At 31.0% G+C, this 17,686-nt stretch overlaps 1 protein-coding gene and 1 pseudogene across 1 annotated transcript; one reads left to right on the top strand and one right to left on the bottom strand.

Moving 5' to 3' along the window:
- The first annotated feature begins 2,111 nt into the window (after positions 1-2,111).
- On the top strand, positions 2,112-3,054 carry LOC125850092 (uncharacterized; annotated as a pseudogene).
- Positions 3,055-3,078: 24 nt separating this feature from the next.
- Positions 3,079-8,947, bottom strand: LOC125850080 (uncharacterized). Its single transcript, XM_049529991.1, has 9 exons — positions 8,805-8,947; positions 8,599-8,724; positions 7,956-8,058; positions 6,956-7,003; positions 6,531-6,628; positions 6,332-6,446; positions 5,376-5,458; positions 4,178-4,742; positions 3,079-3,765 (listed from the first exon to the last, which is right to left on the bottom strand). The coding sequence occupies exons 1-9, from the start codon at positions 8,844-8,846 to the stop codon at positions 3,707-3,709; spliced, it is 1,239 nt and encodes a 412-aa protein (XP_049385948.1). The 5' UTR covers positions 8,847-8,947; the 3' UTR covers positions 3,079-3,706.
- Positions 8,948-17,686: the final 8,739 nt, after the last annotated feature.

Here is a 17,686-nt window from a genome sequence, read left to right as displayed (position 1 = left end):
AAACATTTATCTTATTGATTTCATGTATATGAGTGTCTATGACAATTTTTTATGGGATTGAAAATGTTATTGTCTCTTCCTTCTGGGCCAATATAGTGAATTTTAAAGCTTTATTGATAGTAAATTTAGTGATCGAAAGTTCAGGAATTTAAGTCATTCTAACTATTTTTCGTTTTGAATGGATTGTTGTGACTTTTTTCACATTTTGAATGAATTGTTTTTTTTATATTTTTGTGTATGGTTAATAACCAAATAACGAACCAAACCAAACCGAAACCGATAACCACCAAATCGATAAATGTATATTATATTTGATTTGATTTGGTTTTGATAATTTTAAAACCAATTAAGTTGGTTTGGTTTTGATTTTGATCAAAACCGATCCAAACCGACCCGTGAACACCCCTACCCCAAGGTATGATATATATCGAATTATCATTTCATATAGAAATTTTAATATCGTGATTTAATATTATGGTATTTGGTGTGCTATATGGTATACATTTTAATTGTTCTTTATATTCAGTACGGCTTTTGGTATTTAGAAATAACATAACGAAATACTGAATATCATACCTAGAAGCGGACCCACGTGGTATCCAGGGGGTTCACCCGAACCCCCTCGGCAAAAAATTACACGGTATATATAAGGTAACTTTTCTGTATTTCTGTAGATATATAAATTTTGAACCCCTCAATAACAAAGAGAAATTGATGGCACAATGGCAAGTACCCTTGAAATTAAGTTGTATATGTCACTGGTTCAAATCCTAATGAAAGCATTTTATTTTTTTCTCATTTAGTTTCAGTGTTTTTAGTTTTTTTTTAAAATTTTCAGTTATGTTTTTCAAGTTTTTTTTTACTTTAAAAAATGTGCTAAAAGTTTGGTTTTAAACCCAAAAGAATTCAAGGTTTCCATTTCTAAAGGCTTATTTACACGTTTATACTTTTATTTTTCGAACCCCCTGAACGAAAATCCTGGGTCCGCCACTGATCATACCGAAGTATATAGTTAAATAAATAACATATATATTATTAAAATACTAACAAATATGCAACCTAGTATTAGTATAAACTAAATGTTTGGAAGTTGAAAATAATTAAATTGATCAATGAACATATATTAATCATTTAGTTTTTCTATATTGGTCAATTTATATTTTCAAGATTAATAACTCTTAAGGATAAAATAAAAAAGAATAGTGTCACTTATATGTTAATTTTGTAAAATGACAAATATTAAGAACCATTTATTTTTTTAAGTAAGCACACATATAAATAGGAAAGAGGGAGTATTATTATACGTGTCATATGAAATTATAATTTAAGTTAAACATGGAAGGAATTATGTGTCCCAATCAAAAGGTGCCAGCTGGCAGTGCTTTGATTTCCCAATTCCGAAAAGGTTTAGGAAATTAAATGGGAAATTTACGATTAAAATTTGAAACTGAATATAACATGAACAAGTAATCCTTGAGCCATACAGATTTCTTTTATATATATATAATGCAGTATTCTTTTAATTATTTTGTACGTTTTCTCATCAATTCTTCGTTCTTATACAATTTTACGGTATATATTTTTGCAAACAAAAAGATTTGTCAAATTAGCCAGATATATTGAACGATAATCAAAGTCAACATTCCGGTTCATATTCTTGCTATATTTATTTGTTTTTTTTTCTTGAATTATTTCCATTGAACGGGATACTTTAAGTTGTGTAATTGAAGAATTTTAGTAATTTAGTTAGTTGATTACTTGAAATTTCATATATGAGTATTCGATTTCATACATGTAGTCCTCTTTCCTTACCCCTATTTTAAATTTGAAAACCTAGTTTTACTTAATTTTGAATTGTGTGATCACTTCATTTAAAAATTAAAATTTTATTCAGATGAGATAGTTTCACGTCATGTAGAATTATGTTTCAATGTCTTTAATTAATGCTTATTATAAAAAATTATTTGTAATCTATACTTTATATAATAAGTGATCTGATTACGTAAATATTTTTTACACCACCGTAGAAGTATTAAACTTTATCTTTCTATAGTTTTTCTTAATTTCTTGTAACCTTTCCCTCTTTTTTTTCTTTTTCTTAGGATGCTGTAATGACAAGTGAAAACTCAAAACAAAGTGAAATATTAATGAAATTGAACTTGAGGAGTGAAAGTCATGAGGGAGGCCATGAGGATACAGAATGTGTTGAGGCAGATGCACAATGTCCTTCAAATACTCAGACTCCAAAAAGGTACTTTTAGACATATGACAAATTTGTTAAATTTAATTCTTCTCTAATCTTATAATATATGATATGCACTCTTCTATTTAATTAGTTTTCCACATTTTCTCACTTATTTCTAAGTTGTTGTTTTTTTAAAACAGAGGGAATGAGAATCAACCAGCTGAAGACAATTCAAACCCTCACCAAAGTGTAAGTACATTTGGATTTTTGACTTATAATCTTGTCAAATAATTTTACATTTTCAATATATGTATTTCCACTTTTAGTATATTGGAAGCTGCATATAGTCCCTTTGTTTCAATCTATTTATCATATTTTTCTTTTTAGTCCGTTTCAAAAAAATGTCTCTTTACTTTTTTTGCAATTCCTTAATTTCAACTTTCCACCTGAGATGTTTATGACAATGAGATTAAATGACATATTTCTAATTTAAAATCACAAAATTCAAAAATCTTCTTTGTTTTTTTACACTTCGCTCCAAATCATAATGAAACAAACAAATTGAAACGGATAGAGTATTTGTCTTTTAAAGAACTAATAAACACACATACTTGTTATTCCTTGCAGGAAAATGCTAATTCTTTAAAAGCAAAAGAAGATGAATTGAGGAAGGAAATTTGTACTCTCTCTTCCCTACTGAAGAAGAGTGCAAAATCTTGCATGGAACTTAAAAAAGAGAACTACAACTTGCTGGTCAGTTCCCCCTTCTTCTTTTATAAATTTTAAGTTATATACATTGTTTGATTAATTTTTCTTTGCGAGGTGATTATGCACAAACTTTTATAATAAACACTTATTGTCAGAATTAACAAAGTTTACTGTAGTAATTTTATGGAGATACTAATACAAGTTAAATAACATGTTCAAATGGAGCAGCAAGAATTGAAGAACAAACTCAGCAAGAATGAGATCTCAGAACTTGAAGCCATGAATCCTGATGGAAATTCACAATCTCTTGATAACGACAATGAAGAACACTGCCAGACTTCTTCAGAATCATCGGATGAGTCCAACTCATCTCCAGATTGCTATTCGGATGATGAAGAAGGAGATGATTCTGATTCACTCACACCCATGCTAATATTAAAGGAATGAACAAATTTTTGTAACTGAATGATTTGTGATGTGTTTGTACGTTCATACAATTCTAAGTAAACTGGGGAAGTTAATTCATACAATCTGTAGACGGTTTCAATTTATCCTGTTGGATTAGAGTTTCTGATAATGATTTCCAACTGCATGCTCTTCTCTCTTTACTGTGCATTTCAACTATTTTACCAGGTACTTGCTACCTTCCACTAGCACAAGTATGAAGTACCGGTAACTCTGCCCAGCTAAGTAGAAGAGAAAAAATCACCTTGTTTTTTGTTTACAGACTTAGTGACCCGATTCTTATTTGGATCAGATTACAGCAAGAACAAGCAATAAGATTACACAATAGAATTCACATACTTTGGTGACCTACAACTTGGATTGACACAGAAGCATGGTGGCACCGGAGTAGACAGACCTTGCATCATCTGCAAAATGAGAACACCCGGTGTTATCACTTATTATCATTAATAATAAACCTTCTGCAAATAAATCTTACTGCAACACTTCAAATATTGTCGGTTAACCCACGTGTATAGCTTGGGAAGTTATGAAGACAAGACCAGCACACTTAAGGTGAACTATCATTCTTCTTCAGAAAGAAAAAAAAAGATGATGATTCAACGAAAAAAAATAAAAGAAAACAAAAGGAAAGAGGGAGAAGAAGATTCTTATTTTCTGAGGGAGAGTGGTCGGAAGAGTGAAATGTTCACAATTTAAGAAAACCAGGCTGGCATATTTATGTGTTATATATGTCCGCAAGCAATGTCAAATGAGAATGTGTATAATGTCACACATACAGACCTAATTATGTCTTATCAGGGAACAGAGAGTGAATACCTGCTAGTTTGGCCAAACAATATTCATCAGGGACATTGCTTTCTACTTCAACAACTACTTTAGCAGCCGCAATCCCAACTGCTATACTTTGCATGACATCTAAACCAGCACACAAAGAAGCTATCGTTCCACCAACTAAACAATCTCCAGCACCTGTAAGCCTCACTACTGAAGCAGGAAGTGCAGGAAAATGGACAACAAAAAGATCTGACATCGGCTTGCACATTGAAGCACCAAAAATTTTGTCCTTTGGGCAAACTGTACTAACAGCTTCATACAACTGCTTACTGAAGTAAGGGGATTGGTTTCCCTTGAAAGCAAGTCTCTGAAGATTGAACTTTGCTTTGGAACATACGAGTACCCCTTCTGATCCAAGTGTTACAACAAGTACCTTAACACCTTTGTCTAGCAAAACCCAAATAGCAGGTTTAAGCGTTTGGAAGAAATATTCCTTGGACAGCTTAGTACTACTATCATCTCTCCGAATTGGTTGAAATATCTCTTTGCCAGATACTGCATTTGCCATGGCTACAAGTTCATCTTCATTAGGTGATGCAAAAGTTACCTGCAAAAACCTTATTATTTAGTTACAATAACAATGATATTACTTATCTAAGAAGAGAAAATCATGCAAAAGGTCCTTCTGTGTGCCTAACAAGGAAAGATATACAGCCAATCCAAAATGATTCTTCCTGACTTGTGGAAGTTCCCAATGCTAGAATATTTAGACACCAATATTTTCTACTAAAAAGAGCTTAATGCCAAATTGCCATGAGTCACGTTCATGTTTGAAGCTTTCAAGTTTTAAAATTCAGCACAATAAGAAGATTAAGCAGTACAATCTTCAGTAGAGCATGAAAACAACAAGTTTTCTCGAGAGTTCTTGCCTCTGAAATGTAAAAGAAACCACCCCTATTTGTCTCATTCAGAAATTTAAAAATTACTGTGCTCAAGTCCAAATTAAGCATCCAGATTCGGTCTAAGAACAGCAATGCCTACACATATTGTTTGAGGAAACACATAGAAGGTAGAAATCATAAAATACAGTTGAAGGGTTTTGCATTTAGAATCATATACCAACAGAGCTAGTTATTCTTCACAGTTTTTTAATCATATTAACATGCAGTACACTCCTCTTTTCAGGTCTTTTATTTAATATCCAAATAAATGGCATATACACAAGATGTCAAGAACTCACATACTGAACAACTGAAGCAACTCTTCTAGATTTGGCAACTGATACAGGCTCAAACCATACTGGAGTATTAAACTGAGCAGCCACTGAGAGGAAAAGGTTTGAAATGGTTCATAAATATCGATCCATGTACTAAAGTAGTAGATAAAGAACAAGCATTATTGAGTATATTACAACATTTACAAACAAGAGATATTAGACTGCAAGGCAGTAAGTAGGTTTCGAGCTTTCTAGATAGAATTTTGATTAATTGCTCCTACCCAATAGATAATACAAAATACTCGGTTCAGTATTTGCCCAGTTACATAAACACGAGAGATTTACTATGGAGAAATGTTGGAGAAGAGTAATTCATCTCCCAGTGAGGAAGATGATCATTCAAGATAAGACTCCAAATAGTAGATGAACATCTAGTAAAACTTAAACTTTTGGAATTTAGACAATAGAAAATGACCAACAAGCAACAAAATGGACTCTACAAGCTGCATATAAGTTATCTACAGAATATTTCTAATAATTCAAGCATATTTGTGTAGCTCTATTTTTAGAAGTTTGAATTACTTTTAGCTGAATCCCAACACTTTATCCCTACGTAGATCTGTGCCCTGAATCTTAAGATTTACATCATGATGAATCCGGTTTCTAGATCTGCACCTGTATCGGATACTTGCACCCCTAGCCGGACAACACAGACAGCAGTTAGTAGATTGCTTGTGCAGAAGAAAATATGCTTTGTAGTTTTAAGCTTCAACATTATTTCCTAAAATACAACTTATGTGTCGCTTTAAGCATATATATGATATCTTTTTCTTCAATGAAGAGCATGCATGTGGTACTTTGAGAATCAATAAGTTCTGCTATGCATATCACCACTTGATAAATATATATAATGAGAAACTTAGCACCTCCTGAACAACGAAATGCAGATTAATTGACAATGTATAGAGGGAGGTATTTACGTTGACAAGATGCTTCAAGAGAAGAAGAGGTCAAGTTTGCATCAACCATCAATATTGGACTGCAGCTTATTTTGCACTTGAACTTTTCTATCCACCTTGGAGTGAGAAACTGTTCCTGTTTTAGAGGCATTAAACACACATTAATAGTAGGTAACAGGGAGTATTAACTTTTAACTGCTTCGTCTTTAAATCAACTCACAATTGACTCTACATGAGCTACACCAGCTGCCACTTCACCTTTCTCATCAAAGATATGACAAACAACAGCAGTTTCAATATTCTGATGTCTCTGGATACCTAGTCAAGGATGACTAATCAGATTCTACAGTTGATCGTTAATACATGAGAAGACTCCAATGTCAAAACATGACTAGTTGTTCACTTAAATGGTAAGCAACTAGCCTTCATTTGGCAGTAGGCAATCCGCTTCCATAAAGTGAAAGCATCACTCTAATTCCAAAGTAGGCAAAATGATTTCTCAAGCACTTGGGAATGTGTTACGGGGAGGAAAAAGAGAGAGTAAAGGTGTATGTAGTTAGAAAATGAACTCTCTTCTCATGTCAACATAGTTAATGGCAAATGAACATATAGGTTGACAGTTCATTAAAAGGTCAAAAAGGTTACCTTCTATAGATAATCCAGCAGATTTCCAGTGTTCCAGTAGCATATTTCCTATAAAAATAGAAACACCATGTGCAAGTCCTCAGTTCTCAACTCGTATTAATTTGTTGTTCTAGAGTGATGAGACAGAAAAGCTTCTAGAAAACATTAAGCTATCCCATTATTGGAATTATTTTTTTTTTGGTAACACAGTTAATATTACCATAGACAAACATAATCAGCATGAGTACAAGCTAAAGGGCACCTCGACGTTATTGGAAATTTCAATGCTGAGTTATATCATAATCTACACGTGTCTGTTAACAGGGGCGGAGCCACCTTGTAGGAAGGGGGTTCATCCGAACCCCCTTCGGCGAAAAATTATATTAATTATGCATGGTTAAAATAATTTTTTATGTATATATAATAGATGTTGAACCCTCTTCGGCTACTTCGTGTGTCTATTTCTACAGATTTTGAACCCTCTTATTGAAAATCCTGGCTCCACCATTGTGTCTGTATAATAGTGCATCACTGTAGATTCAGTCAATAAGGTCATAGCAATAGATTTACCTGTAACATTAAGGTGGAAATTCAAATGGATTTATTTTTCCAGCTCACTTGACATGACACTCTAAACTATAAGATGGGGGAGAACATAACCTACTTACATCATTCACGCTAAAAGTTAAGTTTTCTTGGAATAGATGACAGAGATAGTAACACTTATAAAGTGGTCATGATACTGCAAAATATAAGACGGGGGAGAACATAACCTACTTACATCATTCACGCTAAAAGTTGAGTTTTCTTGGAATAGATGAGAGAGATAGCAACACTAATGAAGGTAACACCTTCCTAAACCTGACAGCATGTTCTTTCAACAAATCCAATCCGTTAGGACTGTCAGAAGTGTCTAACCATCATGTTGTGGGAGAATTTATCAGTTATTACCAAAAAGACCAACTCCATAAAATGTGGGACGAGTGGCAATGGAACTGTGCTAACTATAGAGAGAATTCACCTGCCATGTCAAATCCAACAGCACTTATCATAAATGGTCTCGCTTCAAGCTTCGAGATGCAGTCAGCAACGTTCCTTGCCACACCACCTAATGAAAAGATAACCTGAATATGATGGTGTCATTATTTAGTTCATCAAAACCAAATGGATGTATCATTTAAATAAACTTTAAGTAATTAACCCATTGCGAATATGATGGTGTCATTATTTAATTCTGTCACAAAAGAAGGACTAATTTTAGCATGATTGATTTGCAATAGGAATAAATAAGAAACCTTTCCTTTTGCATTATATGAGTATCTATGAAATATCTCTCTCATTGTTCTGTCCATTGTGTTTTGTCATTTTTTTTCTCCAATATCTTAATATTTTTACAATTTTCGAACTTGATAAATTGGCCTTTCATCTGCAAGTTCAAAACCATGTAGCATTGTGCTTCAGCAACCGTGACAAGGCAAATGCTGCAATTATCAAAAGCTAACCGAATTTCACACACTAAAGTTCAATTCTTGGACAAGACTGATATGTTGAAGAAAAAATGAGTATCAAAAATTACACTTTTACAGACTAAAGCAGTAAAACAACATTATGTACATACTTATATTTATGATCCAGAAAAAAAAAATAGTTAAAAAAGTTGATACCTTTCCGGGAGTGGTGGTCCTTGGATTAGCATGCATGGAAGATGTTGCATTTACATCCAACACCATACCCCCAATGACTACTGGCTGTACTGTACACTTTCTAGCTTGATCCTCTTTGCAGAAACCCTAAATTGAGCATAGATAAATATGAATTACGAATCAAGAATTATTGAATAGTAATAACGATTCTCTAGAAAAATGGTCACCGATTGGACGCCACGAGGGGTTTCATTTTCCGGCGAACTCATATCGGTAAAACGAGTTCTTTGACTGAAAACGCTACTCTCCGTTTACTGTCACTTTGCAGTTGCACTGATTGAGGTGGGAAGAATATTCTGATTCATCTCTGTTATTGGGCCCTCAGTAACCCATTCACTTATTGGGCTTCCTTTTTTGTTTGTAACTTGAAAAAAGGGGAAATTGTATATAATAGCAAATTATTAATTCAAATTAAATGTTATAATCACAGTTTGATTTAATTGTACCACATAGCAAACTGTTGTTATTTTGCCTCTCTCCCTGACGAATCTCGCTCGCCACTCTCAGCAGTCTCTCCCTCGCCTCTCTCGCTTTTATACAAACGCAAATGTATAAAATGTGTTTGTATTTGTATAAAGCGAGAGAAATTTGTATATATACATATATTTTCATTCCCCTCTCCCAGATCTCGCTCGCCATTCTCACTCGCCTCTCTCACTTTATACAAACACAAATGTATACATTGCGTTTGTGTTTGTATAAAGTGAGAGAAAATTGTATATGCAAATACAAATACATATATTTTCGTCCTATACACTTATGATTATACAAATACAAATCTTTCCCTAGACAGTTTTCTTTTGTCTTTCTCTCTTTTATCGCTTTATACAAACACATATTATACAATTGATTCTTTTGTATATGTATACCGAAACAAATTATACAATTGTTTCTTTTGTATAGATGTATAGCAAAATATAAATATTAATAGGAAGCGCAATTATGCAAAATATAGCCATAGCATACAAATGTTTGCTATATGTGAAAGTTGCTCTTAAAAACAAGAGTTTGATATTATTGGGCTAAAAGCCCAAAATCCTAGAAAAGTGTATATATATACACACAACTTATACAGTTTTGAAAAGTAGTTGGTTAAGGTATTTAGGACCACATTTATCCTATTAAAAATAACTTTTGTCATAAAATTTTAAATTTCACAGATATAATTGGGTAACACATATGAAATATGAAACTTCATGATATTGACTACTTCTCAAAGATGAGATTAAAAAATGGTCAGTGAATGACATTCCTACATAAAAGCAGCAATTTTTGGAGCATGAAAAATAAAGAAATTGTAACAAAAAAAAGGACAACTAATATGAGATGAAAAAATATTTGTATATTTTATCAGGTAAATTCACTAATATATGTATTGATAGAAAGTTGCAATTATTTAATAAAATAATTAAGATCTGCACAAACTGATCCATGCCCCAAGTCAAATAAGGCAATAGACTAGTCCAAGAAGTGTGTAGTATATACGTGTGGTGAGCAACAGTCAACACTATATGGCCCTAACCAAATTGGACTTTAGTACATCATATTTGACTTTTGACTCTTAGAATTAATAATAGTAGTATTACTCTTGTTGACAGATAAGAGTAACCAACGATATTATAAAAGATTGAGCATCTGATATCATTATTTATAAACTTATTTATTTAAAAAAAGTATACTAAACAGACAATATAGACGTTATTTTAAAATCTCTGCATGATTTAATTTGTCGCGTCTGTTATTTGATTATTGTATACAACTTATGTACAGTCTATCAATCGATTATTATGTCGAACAAAGGTTGCTGTTTTTTCTTAATATTAAAATCCTGTGTATAATAAACTTTTGAGAAATAAATGTAAGCCATCAAATTAATTTACTTCCCTAAACACAATATTAAAAAATAAATTACATAAATTTTCATTTCTTTTGAATCAAGGGTCTATCGGAAATTATAATCTATCTAACCTCGCAAGGATAAAATTCGCATACGTCCTATTTTCATATTCAGATAAATTTAACTTGTGAAATTATATTAATTATGTTATCGTTGTTTCTTTCGTAATTTGTTGGCAGTCCAAATCAAAGCCCCAAAATTGGGGGTATTTTTTATGATATATGACAAGATAATAAAGTTGGCAGCAAGACTTAGAAAAATCTTCAACACTATAGTAATGTTCAAAGCCACGTGAAGTGGACTTTTAAGCATTATTTTTTGGTGAATTATTGTTGCCCCACAATTTGATACGTAATTAATACTCACAATACTTAATATCATTTTCTATCCTTGTCCTCAATTAATTAAAACACTTTTTAATTAGGGTAAGAAAATAAATGATTCATTGCATGTGGCTACATTAGTTGGTCAAAGGTTCACAACAACCTTTGTAAATAGTAAAACAACCTTTGTGAAAGTACAATAACTAATTGTTAGATTTACCAAATAGTCCAAAGCAAAATATTTTTGATACAGACAGGTTCTATTAAAAAATAAAGAATTAGTTAGCAATAAACAAAAAATTGCAGCTAAATAGCAAAAAATAAAAAATCATGTTAATTTCATTTAGTGATGGACTATAAAAAAATTATTTAATTAGCTATAAGTTTTAGCGTCAAATGAATTAGAAGTTATTGATAAATTAATTATATAACTAACATATTTTCTTGTGTGAATTTTTAACTTAATTTATGTCAGAAATACTATGCGTTGGGCATAGGTAAAACCAGTGAGACTTGATTGATTTTTATTTAGCATTTCTTTTGTCATTGATAAAAAAGTCGCTATTTTTTATATTCGTACATGATAAATCTCACTTCAATATAATAGTCTGCAAATTACAGAGGCTAAACCACACCAAGCAAAATGTCGTGAGACATGCTCTACCGAGCTAGAAAGCATGATGGGGATTGGAAACTCAAGACCTTGAAGTTTACCTACTTAACCAACTCCATAACCCTTACGGGTGATTATAGCATTTCATTAACTGTTTTTTTATTTAAAAAATCTATAAATATATAATGGCACGTCGCTGTTATTAACAGCCTAACACCCTGTATTACAAGAAACTGTTTAATTAGACGTAAGCATGAAAAGGCTAGGAATGTGGACATCAACTCCTATTTATAACTTCAATTAATAATTAATTGTATGAATAAGATTTGACAAGTCCTAATTTCTAATGGTAATTTCTTAAATATGAATTTGGTGTATTAATCATGGTGTTTTCATGAACACGTCAAATTGATGAGTTTTAATATTAGTAATACTTGATTTCAACTTATTATAGTACTATGATTAATGCATGGGCAGGTCAAACCGCGTATAATAGACTTTTATGATCAGGCTATTTACAACCCAACAGGAGCTTAGTGTTGGGCTATTAATAATCGATTTGATTATAATTTATTTGACATAATATCAATTTTTTTCTCCAATAAATGCTCACTCTATTAATACTTAGGATATAAATGAAAAAACATCATTAATACATTTTTAATTTTCTAAAACCACAATATGTTTGAATAATTATTTTTTGCAAGATACGAACAGTACTATAAAATTGAGACAAAATTAAAAATCAACTATATCAAAGACGTGTTGGAGTTACTAAAACGTTCACAGTAAAAGTATTTAAATCAAATTTGAAATATATTGATATTTTACACAATTTTATCGACACTAAATCAACACGAATGGACTAACATAAATTTTAATTTGTATAGTTAGCCTACTAATCTTACTTTTGAATCATAATTTATAGAAGTTGAATTGTCTAACTTGCCAGAAAGTGGGCAGCCATAATTTTATAATTATATCCAACTAACTAGATCAGAAAGCAGCAATAATTGAAAGGCATGAGTTGGTTGACTAGAAAATTTAACTAGTAATTAATTATTAGGTAAATGATTTACTAATTATAAGACGTGGAGTATATAAGCTTGATTTATTGGGATCAGAGTATTTTTAATTCGGATTGTTCATGTGGACATATATTTCAAGGATTCTGCTATTATTATCATCTCCGTTTTTATCTCTAAGGAAAATAAGATTTGTTGGTCTCATTTGCAAATTGAATTAAAAAAAAATGTTTTTTTTCTGATCTCTTGTATCTAAAATTAAAAAATTCTTATAAAAAGTAAATTATAAAATAAAAAAATTTATGAATAACCTACAAAATCAGTTAAACTGCATTTTTAAAGAGATTCTCAGGTTCTAATATAATTACGTGCAACTAAGAAAAAAAAAAGTCAATACTTTGACCAAGAAAAAAGGAAAAATTATTTGGTACTCAATATTATTGAAACGCCGTATATTATTTGTTTCCGTCACACATAAGTCATTTAACTATTCACTAATATCCATTTAAAAATCATCTCATGTACATATTCAATTATTTGTGGGTGGGTTTACACTTTCACACTTGAAAAAAATTGATACCCTTTTTAATCCCCATATTCGAATCCTTTTTATCTCCATATTCTAACTAATCAAAAAACGAATTCAAGATTTAAATTTTATAAATTTTATAAATTTATATCTAATATGTATACACATAAGTATATATTCTGCATTGAAAATTACGTGTTTAATGATTAAACACACACCAATAAATATTTGACTTGCTCATATTCGGCTTGACCGTTCCGTTTACCACCAGCTAATACGCATTACGCAACATAGAGAAATATTTTCCAATTCTCTATATGTGATGAGTCATGATTTCGATGAATAAATTATTTTGAATTGACTCACAAGACAACAAATTCCACATTTTGGTGAACTGAAGATACAGTGAAATAGACTAGTTGCGATACTCATATAATATATATTTGCTTTGTCCACTTTTAATTATCATGCACTTTTCAAAAGTTAATTTTACTAATTTTTAAAATTAAATTAAATTATATTAATTCAATATTTAAAATAATAATAATGGCAATTGTAGTAATCTTTGAATTTAGAGAAGTCCTGTTATGGATTTGTGTCTGTTCATCTATTAGTAAAAATATCCACCTGTCCAATTAAATATCCCCTGTGGGTCTACTAGTCCATATTTAATTTATATTTAAACAATTAATTTTATACTTGAATATTCTGTCAGATGATTCACCAAACGAACCAGTAGTTGAGTGCCAAAAGAGATATGGATTCCTTAATTATTATGATAACTCACAAAAGTCTTTGTGATTTTCAATCATAAATCCTGTTATATTTAAAGGATTTGATGAACGGCAATAAATCGAAATAAAAACGTAATTTATTAGAGAATGAAGACCATTTAGCATGTCATAATCTAGTTGAAATGACAAACGCTACGATGCGATTGAGTCTTAGGGGTCGTTTGGTTTGAAAATGAGTTATGATGGGATAAGTTATGTTGGAACAAGTTATGTTGGGATTAGTTATGATGAGATAAGTTGTGTTGGGATTATTTTTTATTGAGTGTTTGGTTTGTTGTATTCAAAATAATAAATTTTAAGAACAATTTATTTGTTTACAAAAATGCCCTTCATTAATGTAAAAAGTGATATAACAAAAGGGTTGAAAGAGACATTTTTGTCATTTACCTATTTTATCCCGAGATAAGTTATCTCGGGATTACTATACCACCCAAAGAGAGGGATAACTTATCCCGGTACTAATTATTAATCCCGGGATAAGTTATCCCGAACTTGCCAACCAAACAACAAAATAAGCAGTACTATAATTTAATCCCGGGACTATTTGGTATTATCCCTCACACCAAACGAGCCCTTAAGGTATAAGTATAGTAGAGGAATATGTTTGTCAATTGTCGTCATCACAATAATAATATCAAAGCTAAGAAATTAAAATTAAAATAAATAAAAGAGAAGTTGCAGGGAAGCCAGGTATAACAACTGGCATTTCCATATATATACTGTATATAGCATATAGCTCAACAATCATCATATATAATACTGGCTACACTTGAATTATATAATTGCTGACAACTTGAGTAGCAAGTGGAGAAACATAGGTGCCAAAAATATATTTTACTATCAAATATACCTCGATATTTGTACTTAAGAGTTACAGATTCCAATTATAATACACTAGTATATCTCATGTCATTCAAGAATTTTAACAAAATACAAACACTTAGATTATGAAGGAGTTGTTTGGCAGGAAAGATAAAGATAATAATCTCGAGATAAAATCTCACTTTTTGTACAATTGTAATAAAATAAACTACACATATATAGCAGGGATAACTAATTTCATTCCATAGGATAATTTTGTTTATCCCATCGCCATACATAAAGACACTTGTTGACACATATACATTTGGGGGCACTCAACCACATAAAAGTATGCATGCATAAAATTTGCGTATCTCTTCATATTCATACTACGACACATGCACTTTATAATATACAAAAATGAAAAAGAAAATATAACAAGTTGTAGTGTGAATATATAACTAAATATAATAAGGACTTTTCTAATGAAATGAGTGTGGGGCATTCAAGATATCAAGCCCATCGGTGTTGACTCCAAACAACCAACAGTTATCATCCATTTTTCAAATTTTCTTTCTTCGTGATGCAATCATTAATTTGACTATTTCAATTAGGAAAGCAACTCTTTCGTATACCATCACTCAATTAAATTATTGATAATTATCTCACAAATTATTTATTTAATTTTTTTTTTACTACTAAAAGTATCCGTCACATTTCTAATGACTCAATTATTAATAACTATCTCAAAAAGTAATTATTATTTTTATAACACGAAAGTCGCCCAAGAGTAGGGGCCTTTGTTTCATCTTTTTTACTAACTTTTAGTTCACTGTTCTATATGAAAATAGACTTATATTTCACATAAACTAATGGACTCATCATAGTATGGAACAAAAAGGAAGTATCTTACCTTTTTCCTAAGTAGTACTTACGTCCAACAAATAAACATTGTAATATAATAATATTTCCATAATCTTTTTCTTGCCTGGATAAGCATCATCGGCGTGTTCCGTGAAAGCATACCTACTACTGAAAACTGCAACTAATATTTTATATCGTCTTTTCTGATTACTTACAAATTAAATAGAAGAAAATTGAATAAATATTTCAAAAAGACACTCATTTTTGAAGAATCGTGTAGCAAAATTATTTAAATTTATTTTCGTTCAATAAGATCATCACCGAACTTAGGATAATGAATCCCCTTAATCTTAATGACTAGAACTAAGTTGGATTATAACATGTACTCTTTTTTAAAAATATGGTGCAAGTTATTTTCATTGGTTTTGATAATGACTTCATTATAGTGGTATATCATGTTGTTCTTCTCAAAATATGTGGCATTTCTATTCAAAGATTATTAGATTATGACATGTAAATTCATTTTCCCATGCTTTAAAGGCAGTTCCTTTTTTTTTTTCTCTAAAAAACAATTACTACTTTATATCAAGAAGTTAGGAGTTCCAAATTATCCAATTTAAATCTAGCATCATATTATAATTAGCACATGGATTTAGCTGTTTTCTTAGTTAATTAATACTAGCTTAATTTAGTGCTTACAAAATGTGAGAGTACTCCTAAATAATTTATTTCTTGTGCGATGGTTGTGTTCCGTACGAATTAAGGAAACATTTTTCAGAAAAGAAGTTTTCTAATTTTTAATTTAAAAAAGAGAAATTGATCTTCCAAATGAAAATAGTGTCCTTCCACTCTCCAAAATACCTCATCCTCGCCCCCATCCCCCCTAGCTCTCATCCCCATCATCCTACACCCTCTACAACTTCCAACCCCTATCACCTATAGTATTTGTTATCTAAATACTAAATCTATTATGAAAATAATAGATCTATTTTGATTTGTTAAAATACACAAATAAAATAATAAATCTCTATGTTGTTGTAAGGAGTAAGTAATTAAAAAACGAACATAGATTGTGGTGGTGCAGTGATGAGATTGTTCTATCCTTAACTAGATATCTTGATTTCAAGTTTTGAGTATGGTGAAAATTCTGTTGAGAGTGTTATCCTCAAATGGAGATCCAAATTTAATTGAAGCTCCAATACAAACTCTGACACTAGGTTGGAAACAAAAAAAAAAAAGGTAATTAAACAAACAATGGGAATAGTAATCAAAGACAAATAATGACAGAAGGAAGCAGCTAGCATAAATGAAGCAATTGGATAGGGATAAGGGTTCATTGGATCCCAATATTTCATTTTAAAAATTAAAATGCCTTCCTAGGTATGGAGGAAACTCTCCTTTGACTTTTCTAACCTTTTAAATGACCAATGAGTCCAACTTAGAGGCCTTAAAAAATAATTTTTAAAAGGGAAAAGGGTCAAAATTGCCCCCGAACTATATGAAATAGATCATTTATACCTTTTGTTACATTTTGGGATCAAAAATGCCCCTGCTGTTATCCTAAGAGACCACAAATACCCTCAAGAGTTAACACCCCAAATTTTTGTTGACATGGCAAGCCACGTGGGACTAATCCTTCCACCTACGCGTTGCCAACTAGGATTCACTACAAAAGAACTAGACCTTTAGCGGCAACAACAGTCGCCACAAAAGCCCAAAATCGTCACTAAAAGTTTTTAACATTAAATTCTAATTTTGTGTTTTTTTCTTCATTGTTTTTAAAAAACCAAATATGATATCAATTAAGTAGAAGTTTGAAGACACTATATGTTTTATTTTTATGTCATATGTAAATGTATAAAATGTACATTGATGCATTATATATATATATATAGTAGGAGATTTGAATAGAGAAGTAATTTTGATTATTTTTCGTAATAATATTGGATGTTTTTAATATGGATATTGCAAGTTATTTATTTTAGAAAATTAGGTCGCAATCGAAAATTAATTATCATATTTTTTTGTTGAAAAAATAGGTTTTACTAGCGAATGGTTGTTGGAGCCTTAGTCGCCACTAAAAATCACTCATAACCTTTAGTGACAATATTTTGGAATTTTGTGGCGACTTTGTTGCCACTAAAAGTCAAGTTCTTTTGTAGTGAATCTTAGTTGGCAATGCTTAGGTGGAGGGATTAGTCCC

Source organism: Solanum stenotomum, chromosome 1 (assembly GCF_019186545.1).
Source record: "Solanum stenotomum isolate F172 chromosome 1, ASM1918654v1, whole genome shotgun sequence".
In the NCBI taxonomy this organism is placed as follows: Eukaryota; Viridiplantae; Streptophyta; class Magnoliopsida; order Solanales; family Solanaceae; genus Solanum; species Solanum stenotomum.
Note: the sequence above shows the minus strand (reverse complement) of the source record. Positions and strands in the feature narration are given on the sequence as shown.

Coding starts and splice junctions, on each gene's coding strand:
- LOC125850080 (XM_049529991.1), bottom strand. CDS start 8,846: ATGAGTTCGCCGGAAAATGAAACCCCTCGTGGCGTCCAATCG. Junction 6,447..6,530: donor TAGCTCATGTAGAGTCAATT/GTGAGTTGATTT, acceptor CCTCTAAAACAG/GAACAGTTTCTCACTCCAAG. Junction 4,743..5,375: donor TTGCTTCAGTTGTTCAGTAT/GTGAGTTCTTGA, acceptor AGGTTTTTGCAG/GTAACTTTTGCATCACCTAA.